Source organism: Pituophis catenifer, unplaced genomic scaffold (genome assembly GCF_029215685.1).
Source record: "Pituophis catenifer annectens isolate HBS135680 unplaced genomic scaffold, rPitCat1.0.hap2 SCAF_7, whole genome shotgun sequence".
Taxonomy (NCBI): Eukaryota; Metazoa; Chordata; class Lepidosauria; order Squamata; family Colubridae; genus Pituophis; species Pituophis catenifer.
The window spans coordinates 59,174,883-59,196,605 of NW_027256887.1; the positions used below are offsets into that span (position 1 = coordinate 59,174,883).

General features: G+C 40.3%; 1 protein-coding gene and 1 non-coding gene across 7 annotated transcripts; one reads left to right on the forward strand and one right to left on the reverse strand.

Annotated features, from left to right (window-relative positions):
* Positions 1–4,173: 4,173 nt before the first annotated feature.
* Positions 4,174–4,323, reverse strand: LOC139319990 (U12 minor spliceosomal RNA). The gene has a single exon (XR_011600660.1). It is a non-coding gene; the product is annotated as a U12 minor spliceosomal RNA (small nuclear RNA).
* Positions 4,324–4,650: 327 nt separating this feature from the next.
* Positions 4,651–21,723, forward strand: POLDIP3 (DNA polymerase delta interacting protein 3). Of its 6 annotated transcripts, none has more exons than XM_070947486.1 (9): positions 4,651–4,767; positions 5,644–6,031; positions 10,490–10,567; positions 12,526–12,621; positions 18,038–18,220; positions 19,165–19,242; positions 20,262–20,391; positions 20,805–20,871; positions 21,156–21,723. In XM_070947486.1, the coding sequence occupies exons 1-9, from the start codon at positions 4,655–4,657 to the stop codon at positions 21,328–21,330; spliced, it is 1,308 nt and encodes a 435-aa protein (XP_070803587.1). In that variant the 5' UTR covers positions 4,651–4,654; the 3' UTR covers positions 21,331–21,723. The 6 variants fall into 6 exon arrangements, with proteins under 6 accessions (XP_070803587.1, XP_070803588.1, XP_070803592.1 ...); XM_070947487.1 differs by having other exon boundaries at positions 10,493–10,567; XM_070947489.1 differs by lacking the exon at positions 4,651–4,767 and adding an exon at positions 4,950–5,033.

A 21,723-nucleotide genomic window follows, 5' to 3' on the forward strand; every position in this document is an offset into this window, starting at 1 on the left:
ACATTGAAGGAAAAACGTTGGAGGTGGTGATGTGAATTCCAGTTGTAATCCGTCCATCACTATACGAAGAATCCAATTGTTGTTGAAAGTTTCCACTCGTTGCAAAACAATTGGATTTTCCCTCCAACGGGTATAGGGGTTGTCAAGTCATTTTCCTCTGCAGAACGAGCGAGAACCCGTTCCCCTAAAAGGACGTTTGAAACCTGCCTGACGTCTTCCCCTGTCTCGAAAGGACGCTCTATCTGAAAAGGAAGAATACTGTTGAGTAGAAGATCTTTGAAAATTGGAACCACTAGATCCCTGCTCTTGCCGAAAGGGCTGTCTTGGATATGGTGAAAAACGTCTATCATTACGTCTATATGAAGATGGTAGTACTTTCTTTTTATCTCGACCTTCCACTAAAATCGATTCTAATGATGCCCCAAATAAAGACTGTCCTTGATATGGTGCCGCAGTAAGGCGCCATTTTGACTTCATATCAGCTCTCCACTGGCGTAGCCAGAGAAGACGCCTCGATGATACTGCTGAAGCCAACACTCTTGATGCAAATTTGGCTGCGTCCAGAGATGCATCGGCTGAATATTCTGCCGCAGCTATTAACTTAGTCACATTTTGCATAAATTTGACATCTTGGGGAGGTATCCCTTCTCTTAATTGACAGAGCCAAGTTAATGAAGCTCTGTTGAAAAATGAGGTGGACGTTGCCGCCCTGATTGCCCAAGCGGCAGCCTGATGAGTTTTTTTGAAAATCATTTCTGCCCGTTTGTCTTCTAATTTTAGACCATCTCCAGCATCACTGACTAACACCGATGGCGAAGTGAGGCTGGCCACGGGCTCATCTACCGCAGGTAACTGTAGAAGAGCATCCAATTCAGGGGAGCTACAATAAAGCTTTCTATCAAATGTATTGGGTCCAGAAATTGAACCAGGCCGATTCCACGATTTCTTAATGACTTGAGAAAACAAATCTGGCAAAGGCACATAGTCAAAATCATTTGAAGGGACTGGAAATAAACTATTAGCCTTTTCAGATTGGGAAGTTGGATCCAAATTCTTGTCACTACTCTGTTCCATATTGGTAGCTATCCTTGCCTTACGTAAAAGAGACTTAAAAAGCTTAGGATTGAAAAGTCCTTGAAAGGTAGGCTTATCTGTATCCACCTCCTCCTCATCTGATAAGTCAAATTCATTCAAATAATCTGATTCTGGATTTTCCTCCTCAAATTAACTACAGAATGTTACATAGTATTGTGAGACACATTGTAAGAGGTTGATGGTATAGGTTCTGTTAATAAACCTGATTGTTGCAATCCCGCTTGGAAAATGCGAGAAAATGTTTGTGAAAGTAAAGCTTGGAAATCCAAATTCTGATTCTGTAATAGACCTTCTCCAACACGTAGGCCAGCGGCCATAGGAGTGAATGTGGCCTCAGGAGCAGCCTGAACAAAAGGTTGTTGAATTGTCCCCACAATGGCCCTGCTTTGGGTTTCTGTATTCAAAGACTTAGCAGCCATAGACAAGCCTTGATTATCTGAAGGTAAATCCGCCTGCTGCCAAATCATGGCTTCCTCATCTATCTCAGGATATATTATTTTTTCAGTAGTCTGTAAAATCACCTCCTGAGCCTCTCTTTGAGGTATAGCTTGAGCTGCCAGTCTGGCTCTATTGAACTGTTTTTCAAGAGCATTATGTCTACGTAAATCCTCTCTGGAAGGTCTGTCCCCTTGCCTGGACATGGATTGCTCAGACATATCCCTGGTCCTGGCTCTGCCCTTCTTAGATTTATTAGGCTTAGGGGATGGTGCCCTAGGAGGTGAATCCGCCTGTTCTAACTCTGATGAAATATCTACCTCTGCCATTGTTTATAAATTAATTAAAATAACCAAAAAAATTTATACTTTCCTTTGACAGTAGTATACAGGAGGTCAAACAATGCCAGACAGCGTCTGTAGATAACCTCTCACAATCGCCGTTAATGGTCCACCAACGACTTAGTTGAAAAGCTGCCCTTGACCGCTCTAACCAATAGGCGGGTAGGCGCTAAACAGGCAGATCAAATACAAGCGCGAGATCGGAACCTCAAGCCGACTCGGCTTCAAATGCAGCCTCTTCTGCCAAACGTCGTTGCAAAGTGCTGTGCTGGTATATGGAATTTGCTTACAATGCAGGGACTCCGAAGCCGCTTGCAAGGCAAAAAATTTAAAGCGGAGAGTTGTGAGAGCGAGGGCGGTCTTACCGGCACGCCGGATAACCCTCTCCTCGCTCGCGGCTGAAACGGCTGCTTTAGGACCGTTGCAAGGTCCTCTTTCCTCGCGCTGTCATAATAAACGGCCAAAGCGGCTGGCGCCCCAGCCGGGAAACCGCCAAAGCCGCGTAGCGCTAAATACTGTCAAAACAATCCAAGGCAGCTGGCGCCCCAGCCGGGAAACGCTGAAGCTGCTCAGCGCTGATTTATTGTATCTCTTTGAATCCACAACTCTCCGAACAAAAAAACAACTAAAAACCCTACTATTTGAAACAATTTAACCAAATGTATCTAAGAACGAAAGGCACACCAGTCTAATCACCCATGACTGAGTGAAAAGACTGGACATGCGCAGAAGAAAGGGGCGTGACCAGGCTGTAGAGGAAGTTTGAATGGCACTCAGTCAGTCCAATGACAGTGGTTCTTACCCAGTCGGTGGAATATCTGAGCAGCGAGGGAGGAAAATCACGAATTAAAAATTTAAAAAATTTAAAAGAGGGGAGTTAGGCCAGGCCAGCTTGCTGAAATAGAAAAGTTTTGAGAGCACAGCGAAACGTGCGCAGGTCTGGGATCTTCCGTATCTCTGGGGGGAGCTCGTTCCAGATGGTAGGTGCCCCCACAGAGAAGGCTCTCCCCCTGGGGGCCGCCAGTCGACACTGTTTGGCTGACGGCACCCTGAGGAGCCCCTCTCTATGGGAGCATACTGGTCGGTGAGAGGCTATTGGTATCAGAAGGCGGTCTCGTAGATACCCCGGTCCGATGCCATGGAGCGCTCTAAAGGTGGTAACCAAAACCTTGAAGCGCACCCGGAAGACCACCGGGAGCCAGTGCAGCTCGTGCAGGAGGGGGGTCACATGGGAGCGCCACGTCGCTCCCATAACCACCCGCGCAGCCGCATTCTGGACCAGCTGGAGCCTCCGGGTGCTCCTCAAGGGGAGCCCCATGTAGAGAGCATTGCAGTAGTCCAAGCGGAAAGTAACGAGAGCATGAGTGACCGTATTTAACGAGTCCCGATCCAGAAAGGGACGCAACTAGCGAATCAGGCAGACCTGATAAAAAGTCCCCCTGGCCACGGCCGTCATGTGCTCTTCTAAAGACAGCCGTGAGTCCAGGAGGACACCCAAGTTGCGAACCCTCTCCGTGGGGGCCAATGACTCGCCCCCAATAGTCAGTGATGGCACCAGTTATAGTTACAGTTATAGTAGCAAAACTGACATAATTCTAACACTTGAGGTTCTATGCTGTTTTAGGTATCAGTGCAGTCAAGAAAATACAAAATATGAATCCCTCTCAAATTAATTATGAAGATTTATTTTCTGTTGAACCCCATGGAGACTTTTTAAATAGTAGATGAGAGAATTGATAAAGAATTGATGTGAACTGAATTTTGCTAAAATATGGTATATGTTAAGCAGTGAAAAATTAGGAGTCCTGGCTTGTTGAATAAGATTACAGTGTTAAGTGTACGTATTATACACTATTATTGTAAAAAATAGATGGATAAATAACTTCAACTGGGCTCATATATTTATTACTGACAGTTTTCACGTTCCAATTCCTACCACTTACCGTACCCAATATCTTCTCCAGGATATAAGTAGGGTCGTGGTTGATCCTTGAAACACTAGGAAATCTCATTGGTGAGTCATGCTGGTCTATGGTGGCAAACGAGGAGGAGCATGGATAGTATCTTCCAGCTAAAATATTATTAAAAGGTATACATTTTCTTCAAATGCAGAAAATAGGTGGACTGATGTAGGATTTAAGTTGGGACGAAGCAGGGGAGAGGGAGAAGATTGGTTGGCAACGTACCATTCAAAAATGAATCAGTACGCAGAACTACGTAAGTTCCAAACTAAAGCAGACAACGTATCAAACATCCGCAACCCCAAAATTCATACTTCCTTAATATTTTGACAATAGACTTTCGGGCAGATCAGAACACCCAGGCATCCCGCTAAGTAGGCGGGTCACCTCAGGGCCGACCTGTACCCGCTCAAAAATTCCTCTCACATTGTTAGTGAGGACTCGGGCGTCACCCCGAATCGTTATTTTCCTTACTCATAAGTTTAAGGCATGCTGTTTCTAGCTAGCGGAGGAAAGGTGATTGACAACAGAGTTGTTCAACATGAGGGTGAACTGTTTAAGACAAAATAAAAACGACTCTAACAATTTAAATTTCAATTATGTAACCACTGGCTCGCTAATATAAGAAAAATATTTTATAATCTGAAAAAAATATGCATCTAATATCTCATTTCATACATGCAAATTAAACTTTTGTCGCTTTGGGTTATGGGAAAGTAGCCTCCGCAAAATCTCCAATACTTTATTACGCGTGATTTGTCTAAAGCCGCGAGAAGCTGAGACAAACGGGTGTAAGCGTGAGACCGGAAGTAGTTGCATCTCATGTCCGGGAGTCGGTCGCTGCGACTTTTCTCCGGGCCTAAAGAAAATATGGCGGATTTATCTTTGGATGAACTGATCAAGAAGCGCGGCGTCAGTGTCAATACAAAAGGGAGGTGAGTGGAAAGAACCATTAGTCTGCAGAGAAACTACGAGGATGGAACCTGGCGGCCCGCTCCCCATCGTAGCACGCAGAAAAGATCCGTCCTGTGTCCGGGAGAGAAGGCCCGCCCAGAACGACATCCTGTCTTCTGATTGGCTTATCGTTTTGTCAGTCGTAACCTCCTAGAGAGTTCGGTTCTGTTGACCCACTGTGAGCAGTGCGGGGGTGTCGGGTGGCAGGAAGGCACGGGACGCGGGGAGCAGAAGCAACATGCTGTAGGTGAGGGCTGAGTAGGAAGCTTTTCAAGGGTCCCCGCCAGCCCCAGTGTATCCAGCAGTCCCGCCCTCCCCCCGTCTCAAGAAGTGGCTTCCCTTATCCCCATCTTTAAATCCTGCAGTATGACCTGATTTTCTTCCGTTTTGTTTTGTTTTGTTTCTTGTTTTTTTGGTGTACTGGGGCTCTTGGTTCTATGTAATGCAAAGGTGTCTGAAAACATTTTACTGTCATATTATCTACAACAGAGGTCTTCAAACTTGACAGCTTTAAGACTTGTGGACTTCAACTCCCAGAATTCTCCAGCCAGCACAGCTAAGCATAGCTGGCTGGAGAATTCTGGGAGTTGAAGTCCACAAGTCTTAAAGCTGCCAAGTTTGAAGACCTCTGATCTAAAAAATGCATCTCTGGAAAAGATGCACATAGGCTATATCATTTACACTATAAACCAGTTTCAGAGACCTCTTGGAATTATGGGCAAAACCAACATGGTACGTTTTTATTAAGAACTATAAATCTGTTATCGATTCAAACCTCCTATGATGAATTGGAAGTATTTGTGTGTTGGTTTTTTTAATTGAAAAGCTTTAGTTAATCTGTGGCATTTCTCTTTCAGATTGAACATGAGGCCAGTCTTTGGAGGCATTAGATCTCGAATTGGAACCCAACAAACCTTTTTAAACAGATCATCACCCAGTGTCGGTTTTCAGCAGACATTTGATGCACGTCAAAAGATTGGCATTACTGATGCTAGGCACAAAATTGGTGTGAAAGATGCCAGGGAGAAACTGCTTCAGAAAGACGCAAGGTTCAAAATCAAAGGGAAAGTTCAAGATGCCCGAGAGATGCTAAATTCCCGGAAACAACAGAGTGTAGAAAAGGTGACCAAAGTTATTGATGCTAGAGAGAAAATTAGTTTGAAAAGAAGTGCGCCAGTTGCAGCCACCATGGACACCGTTGTGGAAACAGTATCTCCTGCTGTAAAGATCACAAAAACAATACAAGTAAGTTATTGCTAATTCACTTTTTTTTTCTGGTTTCAGGAGAAATGACTATGCTTTTCAAAGAAAAATATTGGCAAAAGTAACAATGCAATTTATGTCAAACTCTTGACAGTTCATTTCAGCTCTCACAGTTCTTTATAACAAGATTTCATTCATTCATTCATTCATTCATTTAAATTTATTGGCCATCCAACTCCAGTAGACTTGGCTGGTATATAAAACAAAAAACTGAGAAACAAAATTAATAGGCAGCTCAAACTGAAACATTGCTAACCCACAAAACAAAATAGGGGGCTATTAAACAATGGCAAACATAAATCCAGGGACCAGAGCCAGGTTGTCAATCCTTTGTGCAACTCTACAAGAAATAATTCCTTATCTCTGGGTGGATGCTATTCCAGACTGTGGAGGCCACCATAGAAAAGGCACACTTCCTAGATCCCACAACATGGCAAAATTTAATGGAGGGGACCTGGAGTGCACCCATTCTACTGGAGATACTTGGCAGGTAGAAATTATTGAAGATAATAGTCATCTAGGTATCCAGGACTTTTGCCATACAGGGATTTACTATTAATAACAGAGCCTTGAATTGCATTCTCAAGCCAACTGACAGCCAATGCAGCTTGCTTGCAATGGTGTCACATGGGTACATCAAGATGCACTTATTACTGCTTGTGCCACTGCATTTTGAACCATCTATAGCTTCCATTTGGTCCCAGGGACAGCCCCACATAAAACATATTGCAGTAATCAAAGCTTGAGGAAACCAGGGCATGAATGATTGTCTGAAGGGTCTCCTAATCAAGGAAAGGGCACAACTGGCATACAAGATGTGCTTGTGCATCGGACCTCCTGGCCACAACTGCTTCCTGCTCTTTGAGCAGTAGCTGCAATTTCACAAGAACCCCTAAGTTGCCTACTAGTTTTGACTGGGAAAGTATATCTCCATCCAAGGGCCAATGTCTCGGGGCAGAGAGAAAGTTGTGCGTCTCCCCGAGCGACCGAGGTGCATGCAGCACCAACAAGGGCCGGAAGAAGAGGCAAGTACAGGGGCGCTTCTCTCCCACTCTGGAATATGGAGCAAGTCTCCATCCGCCACCGCCACCCTTACCTTCTAAGGGCAGGCAAGGAGTGACTGGGAGGGGAAGGTGAAGGGCGGGGCAACCAGTGATGGGTTCAGCTGACAAGAAGCCATAGCAGGGGGACGAAAGAGCTTCATTTATCTGGGAACCTGAAATGACTCTTGATTTAAATCATATGGTAAAAAGCACCCAAAGAAGAAGAAAGAACAACATCAGGGAAAAAGACAACAACCCTCACCTGTTTTTGGAAATGGTTCAAGAGGGAACGCGCGTGCACACACACACACATATGAGAGAGAGAGAGAGATGAGAGAGAGAAAGAGAAAGACAGAGAGGGAGAAAGAGATATGAGAGAGAGAGAGAGAGACAGAGGGAGAAAGAGAGATGAGAGGGAGAGAGATACCTGTTTCCCACAGAACAGAAAATACCGGGAGCCACAAAACCTGGGGAGGGGTGGCTGGGGAGGGTCATGTGGCTGGGTGGGAGTAAGTGACATCATGAGTTGGTCACGCCCACCCAGGTTTTGTGGCTCCCGGTGTTTTGTTTTCTGTGGGAAACAGGTCCAAATGGCTCTTTGTATGTTTAAGATTGCAGACCCCTGACTTAGAGAGTCCAAACCGCCACAACTACTCAATCTATTAGGATTGAGTCAAAGTCTATTCTGTCCCATTCAGAGCCAGACAGTCTCCAGACAAGGAGTCAAGACTTTGACAACTTCACCTGTGCCATTTGGGGTTCAAATAAATAATTGCACCCTGAACTGGTAGCAGATGGGGAATGTTGAACAGGAGGAAGGGGATTATTGAACCATAAGGCATCCCCCCTCCGCCCCCCAATTAGAACCAGCCTGAAGAAGGAGTGAATGACTGGAGCCCAGTGCCTCCCACTTCTGATCCCCACAGTCCAGAAGGATACTATGGCCAACAAATTCAAAAGCCACTGAGAGATTAAGGAGCACAAGGACGGAGACGCCACTCCTATCTTGGTTCTGCCAGAGGTCATCAGCAAGGTGTCCAACACTCTCTGTACTATACCCTGTCTTGAAGCCAGACTGAAACAGCTCCAGATTTATTAAAAAAGAATAAAATAAGATCACAGAAGCCTCAGCAGTGGATTGCTTTTAGATGAGATCCCGATTTATCTCTCAACTACTTAAGACCAGGACATCAGTATTTTGTAAATTGCATCTGCGTCAACTGTTGAGGAGGTTGTTTTCTTAACAGATGAGTGAGGATGACATTCTCCAATATTCTGAACATAAAGTGACAACATTTTTGTAATAATAGGAGAAATCAATGCATGTAAGACAACTTTTCTCCAGATCAAATATTTATTTATTTATTTATTTATTTATTTTTCATATTTGTATACCGCCCTACTCCCGAAGGACTCAGGACTTCCTCTTTCAGAGTCAATTCACCATAGTAAAATAATATTTTTCTTAATGCAGTGTTCCAAGTGTATGGGGAATACTACCGCAGTTAAGTTTATAATAGATATAGATATTTATACTGCTCAAAAAAATAAAGGGAACACAAGCAGAAGACATCCGAGATCTGAATGAATGAAATAACCTTATTAAATACTTTGTTCTTTACATACAGTAATTTATACACTGCTCAAACAACTAAAGGGAACACAAAACTACTGTATGTAACGAACAAAGTATTTAATAAGGCTATTTCATTCATTCAGATCTCGGATGTCTTCTGCTTGTGTTCCCTTTATTTTTTTGAGCAGTGTATTTTATCTACATCTAAGAACTTAATATGAATTATATAGAACTGCATTATTTATATGACAAATTTGTAATCTCTGCTGTGTTATCCTCTTGTATAAATTTCAGCAAGAGGAGCAAATTGGTGCTGTATAGGGTTAATTCTTATCAAGACAGTATGAGCAATATCTAGAGAGCATTGAGTTCATACCCTTATGGTTATATGAAAATTTATATAAAGCATTGATTTATGTTGTATCTTGTGTAAACAAAGCTGTGCTTTATTTTTTTAAAAAAAATTAAGATTCCTTGAGTTGAACTAGGCTTCTGGTGATTGCCGCTATGCAGGTTTTTTGGCAGAATATGGAAGTAACATGTCTTTTTAAAAACCTAGCTGATAGTTTTGCATTTCCCAGATTTTTTTTCTTTGACAACTTTGATCACAATCAACTCTGTTTAGTTCCTACAACCAGCCAAGGTTGCCTGGGTGCTATCACTCACTGAGGCAGTTTTTTTATGAGTTTGAGATAAGATGCCACTTGATGGTTCTGTTTACTTCACTAAGCACACCATAAAAGAGAAAAGGGACGCTAGACTATCTCTTGAAGCAGAAAAGATATTCTGTAAATATTGAGTATTGTACTACTCATGAAGATGGCAGGTTGATACAAATGCATCAGCCTGCCATCTGGCTCACAAGCTATATTGTTCAGTAATTTTCAGTTTTCCCAGAGAAACAATGGTATATTGTACACAGAGCTGATAGCATATGCATATACATACATATCGAAATGCTTGGAGAGGTATCTTAACTTCCCAGAGGTATCATGCCATCTCACCTGCTATCAGCAGAAGAAGGGATTAGTTTAGCACTTGTGTCTTTCTTCTCCAGTTTTATGCTAGAAGCATCCCAATCTTCTTTGCCTCTGTGCCAGATAATCAAGCTTAGGGCACTCTACAACATGTTAAAATGTCATCTAATTCTTCCTTCTTTGTTCAGTTGTAATCCAGAAATTATCAACTTAAAAATGTGGAGTCAAACAAATTGCTTTTTAAGTTCCATTTTAGCGCAGAAGCAACAGCCTGCTCCACAGAGGCTGATAGATCATGGTAAATAAATTGAGTTCTGACTGTAGAATTTGTTTTAAAAACTAAGCAATTACTTTTAATAATCAGTCTGATACCACTGAGTTAGAAGTAAAATGTACAGTGATTTTTCCAGAGTTTTGTTATCATATCTCACAAATGAAACCAGGCTGATTCCAAATATCTGAATAAAAGTCAGAGAAAGCTGGGGTAATGATTCTATAAAGCATTGAGCCTTCTCTGGGAACCTTTACAAAAAGTTTGGAAATAGAACACAATTATGGAACAAAGCAATTGCTGCAATTATGCTTTCCTTTTTAATAGTACAACATTATTTGCTTAATTTCTAGATCACATTTAAAAGCCTTTTATTACAGTTAGTGGAGGAGACAGTAGAATAATGCATTTTAATAATGCTTCAAAAACTTGGTAAAGAAGTAATTGGTCTGTTATTAGAAGCACTAAAGAATTAACAATTCACATTTTTGTAATCTTCCTTGAATTAACTCCAGAAGTTGATATATCCTTTGCTGATTTTATCTTTTTCCTCTTCTCCTACCCCAATAACAGCAGAAAGCTACAATTCCATCACATGCTCATTCTGCAGGTATGAAGGTCAACATTGTGAATAATCATACTCACAAACAGGTGCGTGTCTTTACGTAACTATCAGTTCAACCTATTTTTATACATTTTGCTACTACGTGTACAATGTTGACAAATCATTGGAAGCATCTGCTTTGGGGTTATTCTGTATAGATCTGTGCATCTCAGCTGTATGGTATCTTTAGTTTTGCAGTGTTGGGACACATCAGGAAATGGCTCAGCAGAGCCAAATCTTCTGTTCCAATTCACTCATCAAGAGGTCTGGCAAAAGTTCCCTCTCTTCATGAGATTGATGGGATATGGGTGAAATGACAAGCTTTCTGTATGATAACTTCCACACTATGAAATATTTCTTGCCCAGAGTTCCCTGGGATAGGGGTTGGCTATAAGTACCATATGTTGCAGCAAATCCTGTTACCAATTCAGGACACAAGACCACGAGGGGTTGGAGAAACACGGGTGGGATTCAGCCAGTTCGCACCACTTCAGGAGAACCGGTTGTTAACTTTCTGAGCAGTTTGGCAAACTGGTTGCTGGAAGAAATCATTAGGGCAGAGAACCGGTTGTTAAATTACTTGAATCCCATCACTGGAGAAACAGGTTTATTTGCGCAAAGGTTCAGAGCATTAACATGTCAAATCCTGAACCCCAGGCTACGCCCAAGGTATGATTTTTATACATTTTGCAACCCCAGCCCCACCTGAGGCATTACTTTGATCTAGTTATACCAGAGCAAAACATAACATAGAAAGGAGAAGTTTTCATAATTGGTTATCTTACTACATCTCCCATATGTGGGTAGGGTATTATCTTACACCATCTGTTATCTTTGGTAGACACTTCTTGCAATATGTTCCTTTACAGGAATTATCTAGCACATAGGTCATTAAGCTCCTAGTTACATTTAGCAAGTTCTCTGTATTTTCCTAAGGCTTGCAACATATAAGCAAGATAACTTCTGCTAATTCAGTTAGTTTTTCCATACTGCCTCAATCAGACTCTTAAATATTGCCATTCTTCACTATTATGATACTTAATGGCCGAGAGATAATGGAAGATATTGACTCAGCTACTTTGATTGTCTTTGGCTTACCTGCTATCATTTCACAAAATAATGCTTAGTTAAGTATTGAAAAGAATTGACCACAAGTAAATAAATACCTTTGCATTTAATATACTTGTTTTTGAGAATGTAAGCCTTCATTTTTGAGAATTTAGGATACTATGTAGAACAGACTGTTGCATAGCAACCATAGTAAGTGAAAAACAGTAAGAAGCAGCTCAGCCTTCAACATTATTTTCATTGAATGGAAAGCGCAAATCACCTGTAAGAGCAATATATTAATTATGAAATGTTTCTTGTAATCAATAGAAGAAAAAAGGTTGCTCCCCTGCCCATATTGGGGTTCCAATCCTGTTCATAAACACTCCTCTTCCATGACCTATCTTCATTTCAGAAACTACACATCATAAATGTAAAAGTCCAATTAATACAATAATCAGTTTGTCATTTAAAACGTGAATTTTAGCATAAATGAGTCATCTTCTGTTTCACTGTAAGTATTGTCACGCTTTCCTGGGTTTCTAAATAGTTTTTGATATTACCTGATCAAACAGTTTTGAAGCATTTCAGTAAGTAAGCAATATATGCATGGAAAAGTTTAGATTTGTGTATTAAAATAGCCTTCATATGCGGCAAAAATTTATTCAGAATTATGATATCTCCATGTCTGTTTCACCTCTGACAAGTATTATACTCAGAAAAATTGGTTGATTAATTTGTGCCCTAACGTATACAGTATAAGTTTAAAAAGATCACTACATGCATATTCTTGATAGCTAGAAGTAGAATTAAAGTCCATAACAGCTTACTTGTTGCGGTTAGTTGTTACTTCAACACAACCCTGTCTCTTTAAGATATCCATTTTGCACCTATAATGTGAAATATTCAGTTAATTATTTCCATTATAAAAATTATATCAATTTATTTTCTGTTTTAGTGCCTATACGATACAGAAGATGATGATGAAACTGTATCTCCCTTTCCCAACAAACAGATGAAAGTCACAGCAACTGACAGCTTCCTGAACAATGCAGTAAGGATCTGCATTTTGTAATCATCTTTCTTTTCTGCCTTTAGTGGGCATGTACATATGTACCTATGTACAATAAATATGCTTTCTCTCTATTCATATTGGATGAACATTCTCATTCCAGCTTTCAAATTTGTACATTTTTTTGCACCTATTCTAGGACAAGGTGACAATTACCTATATCTGTGGCAGATGTAGAGCCTCATAGAATTAATGTGGCATTAATTTCTCTCTTCATCTTTTGAACTACCGTATTTTTCAGAGTATAAGACGCACCTTTTTCCCCAAAAAAAGGGAGTGAAAATCTGGGTGCGTCTTATACTCCGAATGTAGCCCCACCCAGCTTCTCAAACGGAGGTTTCAGAGGCTGAAAAAAGGATCAGAAACGAACCTTCAGAAAAAAAGCCCCCAAACAGAGCTTCAGAGGCTTTTTTTCTGAAGCTCTGTTTTGGAGACTTTCAGAGGCAGGAAAAAATGTTTTTTCTGAAACAGAGTTTCAGAAGTTTCAGAGGCAGAAAAAAAAGCAAAAAAAAAGCAAGGCACAGAGCTCACAACCAAGGAACCTGTTGCTAAAATTCACCTCTGGGAACAGCTGATTGGGGGTATTCCACACCTGCCAGTCAGCTTTTTTCTTATTTTCCTCCCCAAAAACTAAGGTGCGTCTTATACTCTGGTACGTCTTATACTCCGAAAAATACAGTAGCTAGTAATTGAAATCTGTCCAGATTCCAAAAATCTCCATCCGGTCATAGATGGTTACCACGCTTACATTCCTTTCACAAGCTCAATTCACAATTTCCATTACATCTTTTATAAATAAACAAAAAAAGAAAAAAAAAGAAGATAAAAAAGAAATTCAAAACTTAAGAAAAAACCAATTTTACCTCAAATTTCACATTTTCATCTATATAAATCCATTATATCTATCCAAAATTAGTTTCATATTCAGTTTCACTCATTTTTACATCTGCTTAACAATTCTAAATATATCTTTATTCTTCTTTACCTTATATCTTATACAAATCATATCAAAATAATTTTTATAATATTCTAACCTCTTGTTAAGTGTTTACCTTACAATTTTATCACCATTTATTCTTAGTTTCAATTCAATACCACTCCATTTTTATTATATTTTATAAAACAACATTTTATCTAATTTTAATCCTTTGACCCTTATCCTCAAATCAGTTTACTTTAGATTTTTTTTCTCCCAGTTTACATATTACACAGGTTTCTCTCAAAGGCATATTTTATTTACTCCAATTTCTAATATATTTTCCACTATATCTCCCTCTAATATTTAACTATCTTCCAGCTTGTTAAACACCAACTATTTAGTTGATTTTAGAATAGTTCCTTAATCTCCTCCAACTCTCCTCCTATTTGTTTGACTGTTTCCAGCATTTTGTGGGCTGATTTCCAGCATAGTCTCCTCCTTGACTCCCTCCATTGTTTGGCTGATTACCAGCATAGTCTCCTCCATCTCTCCTCCTATTGTATGGCTGTTTCCAGCATTTTGAATTAATTTCCAACGTATTTCCACCGAGTCTCAAACTCTTATCTAGTTGGTATCCATCCCACACATTTTAACTGTAATATAATTATCTGTTTTATATCATTTTTCCATCCTGCTCTTTCAATTTAAATCTCAGTATATTTCATAATAGTCATCATTTCCAACTTGTATTACCTTAATTCAAGACTAATCACTAACATCTGTGTATCTTGTATTTTGTTCAGTCAATCCTTATTCGTCAGTTTAACATTTGTTTGCAAATTAAAATTAAAACGTATTACATCAAACAGTACATTTTCTTAAAGTTTTCCTGCCTCAAAATATATTCTTCATTATTTTTATCCCCTTGATATCATCCACTATTTTAATAGCCACCTCTTATTTTCTATTTTTATTATTTCACAACCCTTCCTGTTTTTATCCAAAAATCATATATACCTAGGCTTTTAAACTTTATCATATATACATAGGCTTTTAAACTTTACATTTCAGTTAGTCACATTTAAATTTATCCACTTTAATTCTTCCTTTTCTTCCTTTTCTTCTCTGTCCAAAGTGCTCTATTGCAAGGTTCATCAGTTCAAAGTAAAGAATTTCTGTATGTCCCTTTAAAACTTTTAAAATGTCTGATCCAAGCGTAGTGCATCAGCTTCCTGTCTTTGTTAACTACACCACACCTAGTTTTGTCAGTCTCCATTGTTAAAATCAAAATCCCCAAAAATAAAACCCTGCCTTATATTTTTTTGAACCCCGAAATAAGGGCTTGGCCTTATTATCGGGGGGGTCTTATTATTTTGGGGGTACAGGAGACAGCGAATGTGGCCACCTCATGGCTTCTGCTGTGTTGCGCTGCTGTAGCAGCACAACACAGTCGCTCGTCAGCTGTTCACTGGGCATTTGCCCGCTTCCCATCCATCCATCCATCCCCCTCGCCTGCAAACTCCCGCCCCGCTCCCACCTCTCTGCCGGGCAAACCCCGGCAGCCCCAGACACCCAAATCCTGAGCCCGCCCAGCTCCCTTTTCCACAGCACCTGGCTCTTTATTGAGGGGGGTGGCATGTGGGGCCGGGGAGACGCGAGATGCACATCTTACATGCCTTGCAGCTCTGTCGCGTGTCTTGCTGTTGTCTGCAGGCAAACATGTAGGGTAAAACCAAACTTCTCGCAAGTTCGAGAAGTTTGATTGAACTTGCGAGGTTTTTTTTACCCTATATGTTTGCCTGCAGACAACGGCGAGACACGCGACGGAGCTGCAAGACAGGAAAGACTGCTCCACGCACCCCAATGGTAATAGCAGCCTGGCTTCTGCTCTTTCCCGCTGTCTCTTTGTCGAGGGGGATGGCAGGTAGAGCGGGGGAGACGCGAGATGCACATCTTACATGCCTTGCAGCTCTGTCACGTGTCTTGCTGTTGTCTGCAGGCAAACACGTAGGGTAAAACCAAACTTCTCGCGAGTTCAAGAAGTTTGATTGAACTTGCGAGGTTTTTTTTACCCTATATGTTTGCCTGCAGACAACGGCGAGACACGCGACGGAGCTGCAAGACAGGAAAGACTGCTCCACGCACCCCAATGGTAATAGCAGCCTGGCTTCTGCTCTTTCCCGCTGTCTCTTTGTCGAGGGGGATGGCAGGTAGAGCGGGGGAGAAGCGAGAGGCATGGAGTGAGACAGGGCTCACTCTTGCCATCTCTTCTCCCCCTCTCGCCAGGCATGGCAGAGCTTCCCCCCCTGCCCAAATTGGATGCAATTTGGGGATGGCAGGTGGAGACGGGTGGGGCCAGGGAGACACGAGACGCGCGTCTTACTTGCCTTGCAGCTCTGTTGCGTGTCTCACCATTGTCTGCAGGCAAACACATTGTAGGGTAAAACCAAATTTCTCGCGAGTTTGAGAAGTTTGATTGAACTCGCGAGGTTTCTTTTACCCTACAATGTGTTTGCCTCCGGACAACAGCAAGACACGCGACAGAGCTACAAGGCAGGTAAGACACATTTCATGTCTCCCCAGCCCCATCTCTCCCCACTTGCCATCCCCAAATTCCATCCAATTTGGGCAGGGTCAGGAAGCCCTGCCATGCCCAATGAGAGGGGGAGAAGAGATGGCAAGAAGAGCGAGCCCTGTCTCGCCCCATGCCTCTCGCTTCTCCTTCATCCCCCTCAATAAAGAGCCGGGCACTGTGGAAAAAGGAGCCAGGCAGGCACGGACTTTGGGCGTTTGGGGCTGCTGGGAGTCGCCCGGCGGAGAGGCGGGAGCAGGGCAGGAGTTTGCAAGGGATCGTTTTCCTTTTGACTTCTCTCCCAAAAGCGCTCCTCGGGCACAGCTACTTCTGCAGCAGGAGACTCGCGCCTCGCGCCAGCCTTCCGAAGGGTACCATAGCAGCAGCTATCCACATTTTGTTAACCCTTATTTTGTCCTGACCCATGTGGCCCAGTACAATCGGGATGAAATAAGGGTAAAAAAATTGTGGATAGCTGCTGCTACAGTACCCTTCGGAAGGCCGCCACAAGGCACATGGGGCGCATCGCTTGGCCTCCTGCTGCAGAAGTGGCCGTAAACCATGGCAAAAACAGCCGCGCTTGCTGGAGGGCTTATTTTCGGGGGAGGGCATATATTTATCCCCAACCCAAAAATCAGGCTTGGCCTAAATCCCGCAGTTCTGGGATATAATTTCTGATGTTGTCTTGAAAGTCCATATTATTATGATGAAAAGGTGCATATTATAAATGATTGATCATGTTGAGATTCATGCATTGTGCAAAGCCATTAATAAACTATATTATAAGTTAATGTCATGCAGGAGCCCAGTCAATATATTTTGATAAGACAATGGAAGGTATGTGTCAGGTTTCGGTGCTATCTTGAATAAACTTCATTCTCAAACGCAAACTCTAATGAATCACTTTTATTTTAAGAATAGCCGAGTCCGACATTCCTGATTTCATTTAGCAGCCAAACTGGCCCCTCCTTCCAACCCCCTCCTCTTCCGCTCTCCAACCCCAATGTCCCATTGGCCATCATGCAGATCCATCTCTACCTCCCGGCACGTTCTTTTCACAGGAATGTAGCCCCCATCCTCATCTCCCAGGAAACACTATCTGTACATACAAAACTAGGTAAAAGTTCATCTTGTTATGTCAGCGCTGGAAGAGAGCCTAATTTGGAACGCTGATAGTATGTTGCTAGTCAATTACAGAATGATCTCTAAAAAATTTTGCTTCATTTTTATCTCTTTATCAGTTAAAAGCGCAGAAAGGAAGTCATCATTGTTTGCTGAACTAGACTACAAATGCTTTAATTATTTACCTTAAGAATCATATTTTATGAAATATGGTCAAAGTTAAGCAAAAGCATGAAAGGAAGTCTCAGTGTCCATGGTCAATCTAACTAGTCATGTGTCACTTAATTCTGTTCAGGGTAAAAGAAGCTATAGTTTTAAAAAACCTACTTGTACCGTAGTAGTATTGGTTGCCTTAAAGGAATTATTGTGATAAATAATAGGCTGTGGGTTTCAACCAAAATTAGTGATCTGTACTTAAGTCATTTTGTTTGCTTACTATTCTATCTTCCTACCTACTTGTATGCCACCTCAAGTGCTGATGTAACTTTAGATGGCTTACATATTAAGATTAAAATAACAGAATTAAAACAAATAAAAGAATAACAATAAAATGGTAAGAATAACTACAGGACACCAGAGGAAAGAATCAAATTCAAAGATCAAAATATGATACCAGGGGGTAGATTATCTCATCCTTTCATCCATTTTTGGCCACATGAGTTTGTTCCTGCAGCTAAATTGTCTGACAGGAGAGATCTTGCTATGTAATACTATTTGGCTTTTGGTGTTTGGAAGAAAAGTAATTGCTTCTGGCATTTCCAACTTTTTATGTTTTGTTTGTTTAGGCTGGACACAGTGGCAACAAGTTTTCTCTCTCAAAGACAGTCCCTCTTACAAAAGTTGTCCAGAATGATGCATATACAGCTCCCCCAGTTCCGTCTTCCCCCATCCGAACAAAGACTCTCACAAACATGTCTAGAACCTTAGTGACCAAGGAGGAACCTCCTAAAGAGCCTACAGTGGTTGAGGTGAGTTGAAGGTTTGGAGTCTTTGTTTGCTGTGCATAGAATTGTAAAAAAAAAATTAAATTAATTTTAGTCTAAAACGAGGTGAACAGATATATTATGTCCTTTTCCCAAATACAGATACAAACATGAGGTCACCAAAGCACCTCCAGGGTACTGTTCCTAGAGAATTCCAGAGAACTATATTAATTATGCTGAATTGTGTTTAAATTAAATTAAATTAAATTGCATTTACTTTTTGTCTTGCTCCATTTTTTGACATGGCAGTTTCCTTTATGCCACTGATAACTGTGTGGTTCACAATTATGAATGGGCTCTCCCCCACCCCAACCAAAGTGTAGAATTATATATAACATGAGCTATTTGTGGAATCCAATATAACTTTTTGCTGACTGAATATGCTTTATATGGTGGTTGGATATTAGGGGTAATACAGGTAGTCCTCAACTTACTACCACAATTGATCCCAAAAATGCTGTTGTTAAGCAAGATGGTTATTAACTGAATTTTGTCCCATTTTATGACCTTTTTGCCAAAATTGTCAAGTGAATCACTTAATCATCGCAGTTCTTCAGTTAGTAACATGGTTATTAAGTGAACCTTGCTTCCCCATTGACTTTGCTTGTCAGAAGGTCACAAAAGGTCATCACATGACCCCAGGGCACTGCACCTGTCATAAATACGTGCCAGTGACCAAACATCTGAATTCTGATCATGTGACCATGGGGATGCTACAATGAACATGTGAAAAAAGTCATACATCACTTTTTTCAATGCTGTTGTAACTTCGGTCACTAAACAAATGGGTTGTAAATTAAGTACTACCTGCATTCTGAAATTGTAGAAATTTAACTGTAGACTTTAGTTTTTCACTTTGCTTGTATGCATTATTACATCACTGATCTTTCCTCTATTTATTGCTGATGTTTACCTTATTTTTATTATAGCCAGCCTTTAGTCCTTTAGAGGGTACTAAGATGACTGTGAATAATTTACACCCCCGTGTTACAGAAGAGGATATTGTTGTGAGTATTGTATGTTTTTCAAGTCTGAGAGTACAGATAATTTTTGACTTATAAACACAGTTGGGACCAGAATTTCCGTTATAGATACGTGCTGTCATAATTCAAATCACCATATGATTGGACCCGATTTTATGACCATTTGTACCATGGTTGAGCAAATCACATGGTCATTAAGCAAATCCTGTGGTTATTAAGCAAATCCAGATTCCCCAGTTGATGCTTATTGTTGATAATAAGTCGATGCCTATTGATGCTTATTACTGGCAAGGAAAGTCACAAATCGCAGTCATATGATCACATGATGCTGCAACTGGTTGTATGTGCAACATGGTTGCCAAGCACCCAAATTGTGATCATGTACTTTGAGGTTGATGCAACTGTCATAAGTGTGAGGATAGGTCATAAATCACTTTTTTCAAGGTTGTTGTGACTTTGAAATGTTGTTAAATAAACAGTCATAAATCAAGGAGTGCCTGTTTTCTGAATGTTTCCATTAAACAGTAATAAGGGACATGTTTTTGAAAAACTAGAACTTTTTATCAAAAGCTGACTAGTAACCTACTTAACTTGGTCTCCTTCATCCCTTAGATATTTCAAGTGTACAATGATTTAAACACCAGAAGGAATGTAATAGTTCCAAGAAAAGCTTTATTTGTGTGACACTGAAGTACAAAAGCCTAGAATTCTTCAGTTTGTTGTAAGCTTGACACTATATAAGTATACAGTAGTTTCAAAATCTAAGGAATCTAGAACATTTATAACATGCAGGCAATGCTCTAGTATCTCACTCATAGACCTTTTTATTTGCTATTATGCAGAAACTCTTCAATACTAGATGTTTTGTTACCATAAATTTAATTTACTGATAACAAGACTTCATAAATGCAAAAACTGGAAGAGACATGCATTAGGTAGTATCTAAATCTAGTATCTTGCTGCTATTGCTTTAACAATCCTGTCTTGTTTAAAGCTATGGCAATACTATATTCTTTATTCCAAAACAACAACTTTTTCCTCAGGAATTGTTCTGTGTGTGTGGTGCCCTAAAGCGAGCTCGTCTAGTGAACCCCGGGATGGCTGAAGTTGTGTTTGTGAAAAAGGAAGATGCCATCACTGCATATAAGAAATACAACAACAGATGTTTGGATGGTGAGCATGAGCCTCATATGAAAGGTTGAGCTTTTCTTTCTTTTTTCTTGCTTTGTTGCAAAATACTTCAAACATTTTCAGGAAAGCAAAGAATCAAACAATAAAAAAGATTTCTATTTTACTAGGATTTTAGAATACAGATTTTTGCAGTTGGAATTTCTCAAATTAACAGAAATTTCTCAAATTTTCTTAATTTTCTAAATTTCTAAATTCTTAATTTTCTTTTTATTTATCAAGAGGAGAAAAATCATGGAAGCAATGCTTCTGACACTGAATATAAAGTGAGGAAAAAGTGAAAGAATGAATATGATCCAGATTATGATTTTCCAGAATTTGTGCAACCTTAGCAACGATTCTAATAGTAATACTTTAAAGCATTGCATCTTTTTGATGTTATGTTTTTTTCTCACTAGGACAACCAATGAAATGTAATCTTTTCATTAATGGAAATGTCATCACATCAGACCAGCCTATTTTGCTGTAAGTGTATTACATTCATAAAATTAAAGATCTTTAAGGACAGAATATAAATGTAAGATGTAAATAAATTTTGCTGATAAGTTATCAGCCTGAAAATATAAAAACAAGTTCAGCATTATAATTGATAGCAACCATTTCATTTCTGATTATGACTCAATGTTGGAGCTTTTAGCATTTCTAATATTGTTCCTCCTTTTTCTTCCATTATATAAAAAAAATAAATACTATTGATTGAGTCTACATTCTGTCAGGAGACTAAATATAATGTTATTTCTTGTAACTAGTCGATTAAGTGACACTCCTTCAGTGAAGAAAGAAATTGAACCACGTCGGACAAGCACAGGAACATCTTCAAATCCCCCGGCTGAAGTGGATCCTGACACCATCTTGAAGGCACTCTTCAAATCCTCGGGGACTTCTGCTACTGTGCAGCCTACAGAGTTCAAAATCAAACTTTGAAAAGTAGCAGTCAAAGTGGACTAGTAAACTGAGTGTGGAAAATTGGGAGACATGGGAACACAATTGTTGTGTTGGACTGCACTCAAATCTTTGTTTTTCTACAGTTGCTACCTTTCCTGTACAGTAGTGTTCCCCTAAATGTGTTTGTTCCGTTTTCATAGTTGGAATTTTTGTCCCAATATTTCTAATTGAATAATTTCCCCTTTCTCTACTGAAATCTGTATCACCATATAACTCTTCCTTTATTATACCTGCCTCCCCACTGCAGTATCCAGCCAGTTAAAAGTACACCTAGTTAAAGGTGTGATAAACATCTATTGTGACTTTCATTCTTTTAGTAAAAATGGTGACCCTTTTGCTTTACACAACTAATAAACATTTCATTTCAATATA

What these genes read in the sequence shown, in the direction of transcription:
- POLDIP3 (XM_070947486.1), top strand. Translation starts at nt 4,655, where the DNA reads ATGTCCGGGAGTCGGTCGCTGCGACTTTTCTCCGGGCCTAAAGAAAAT. An exon ending in AGTGTCAATACAAAAGGGAG is followed by an intron (nt 4,768 to 5,643) that starts GTGAGTGGAAAG and finishes TTTCTCTTTCAG; the next exon opens with ATTGAACATGAGGCCAGTCT. An exon ending in ATAATCATACTCACAAACAG is followed by an intron (nt 10,568 to 12,525) that starts GTGCGTGTCTTT and finishes TTTCTGTTTTAG; the next exon opens with TGCCTATACGATACAGAAGA.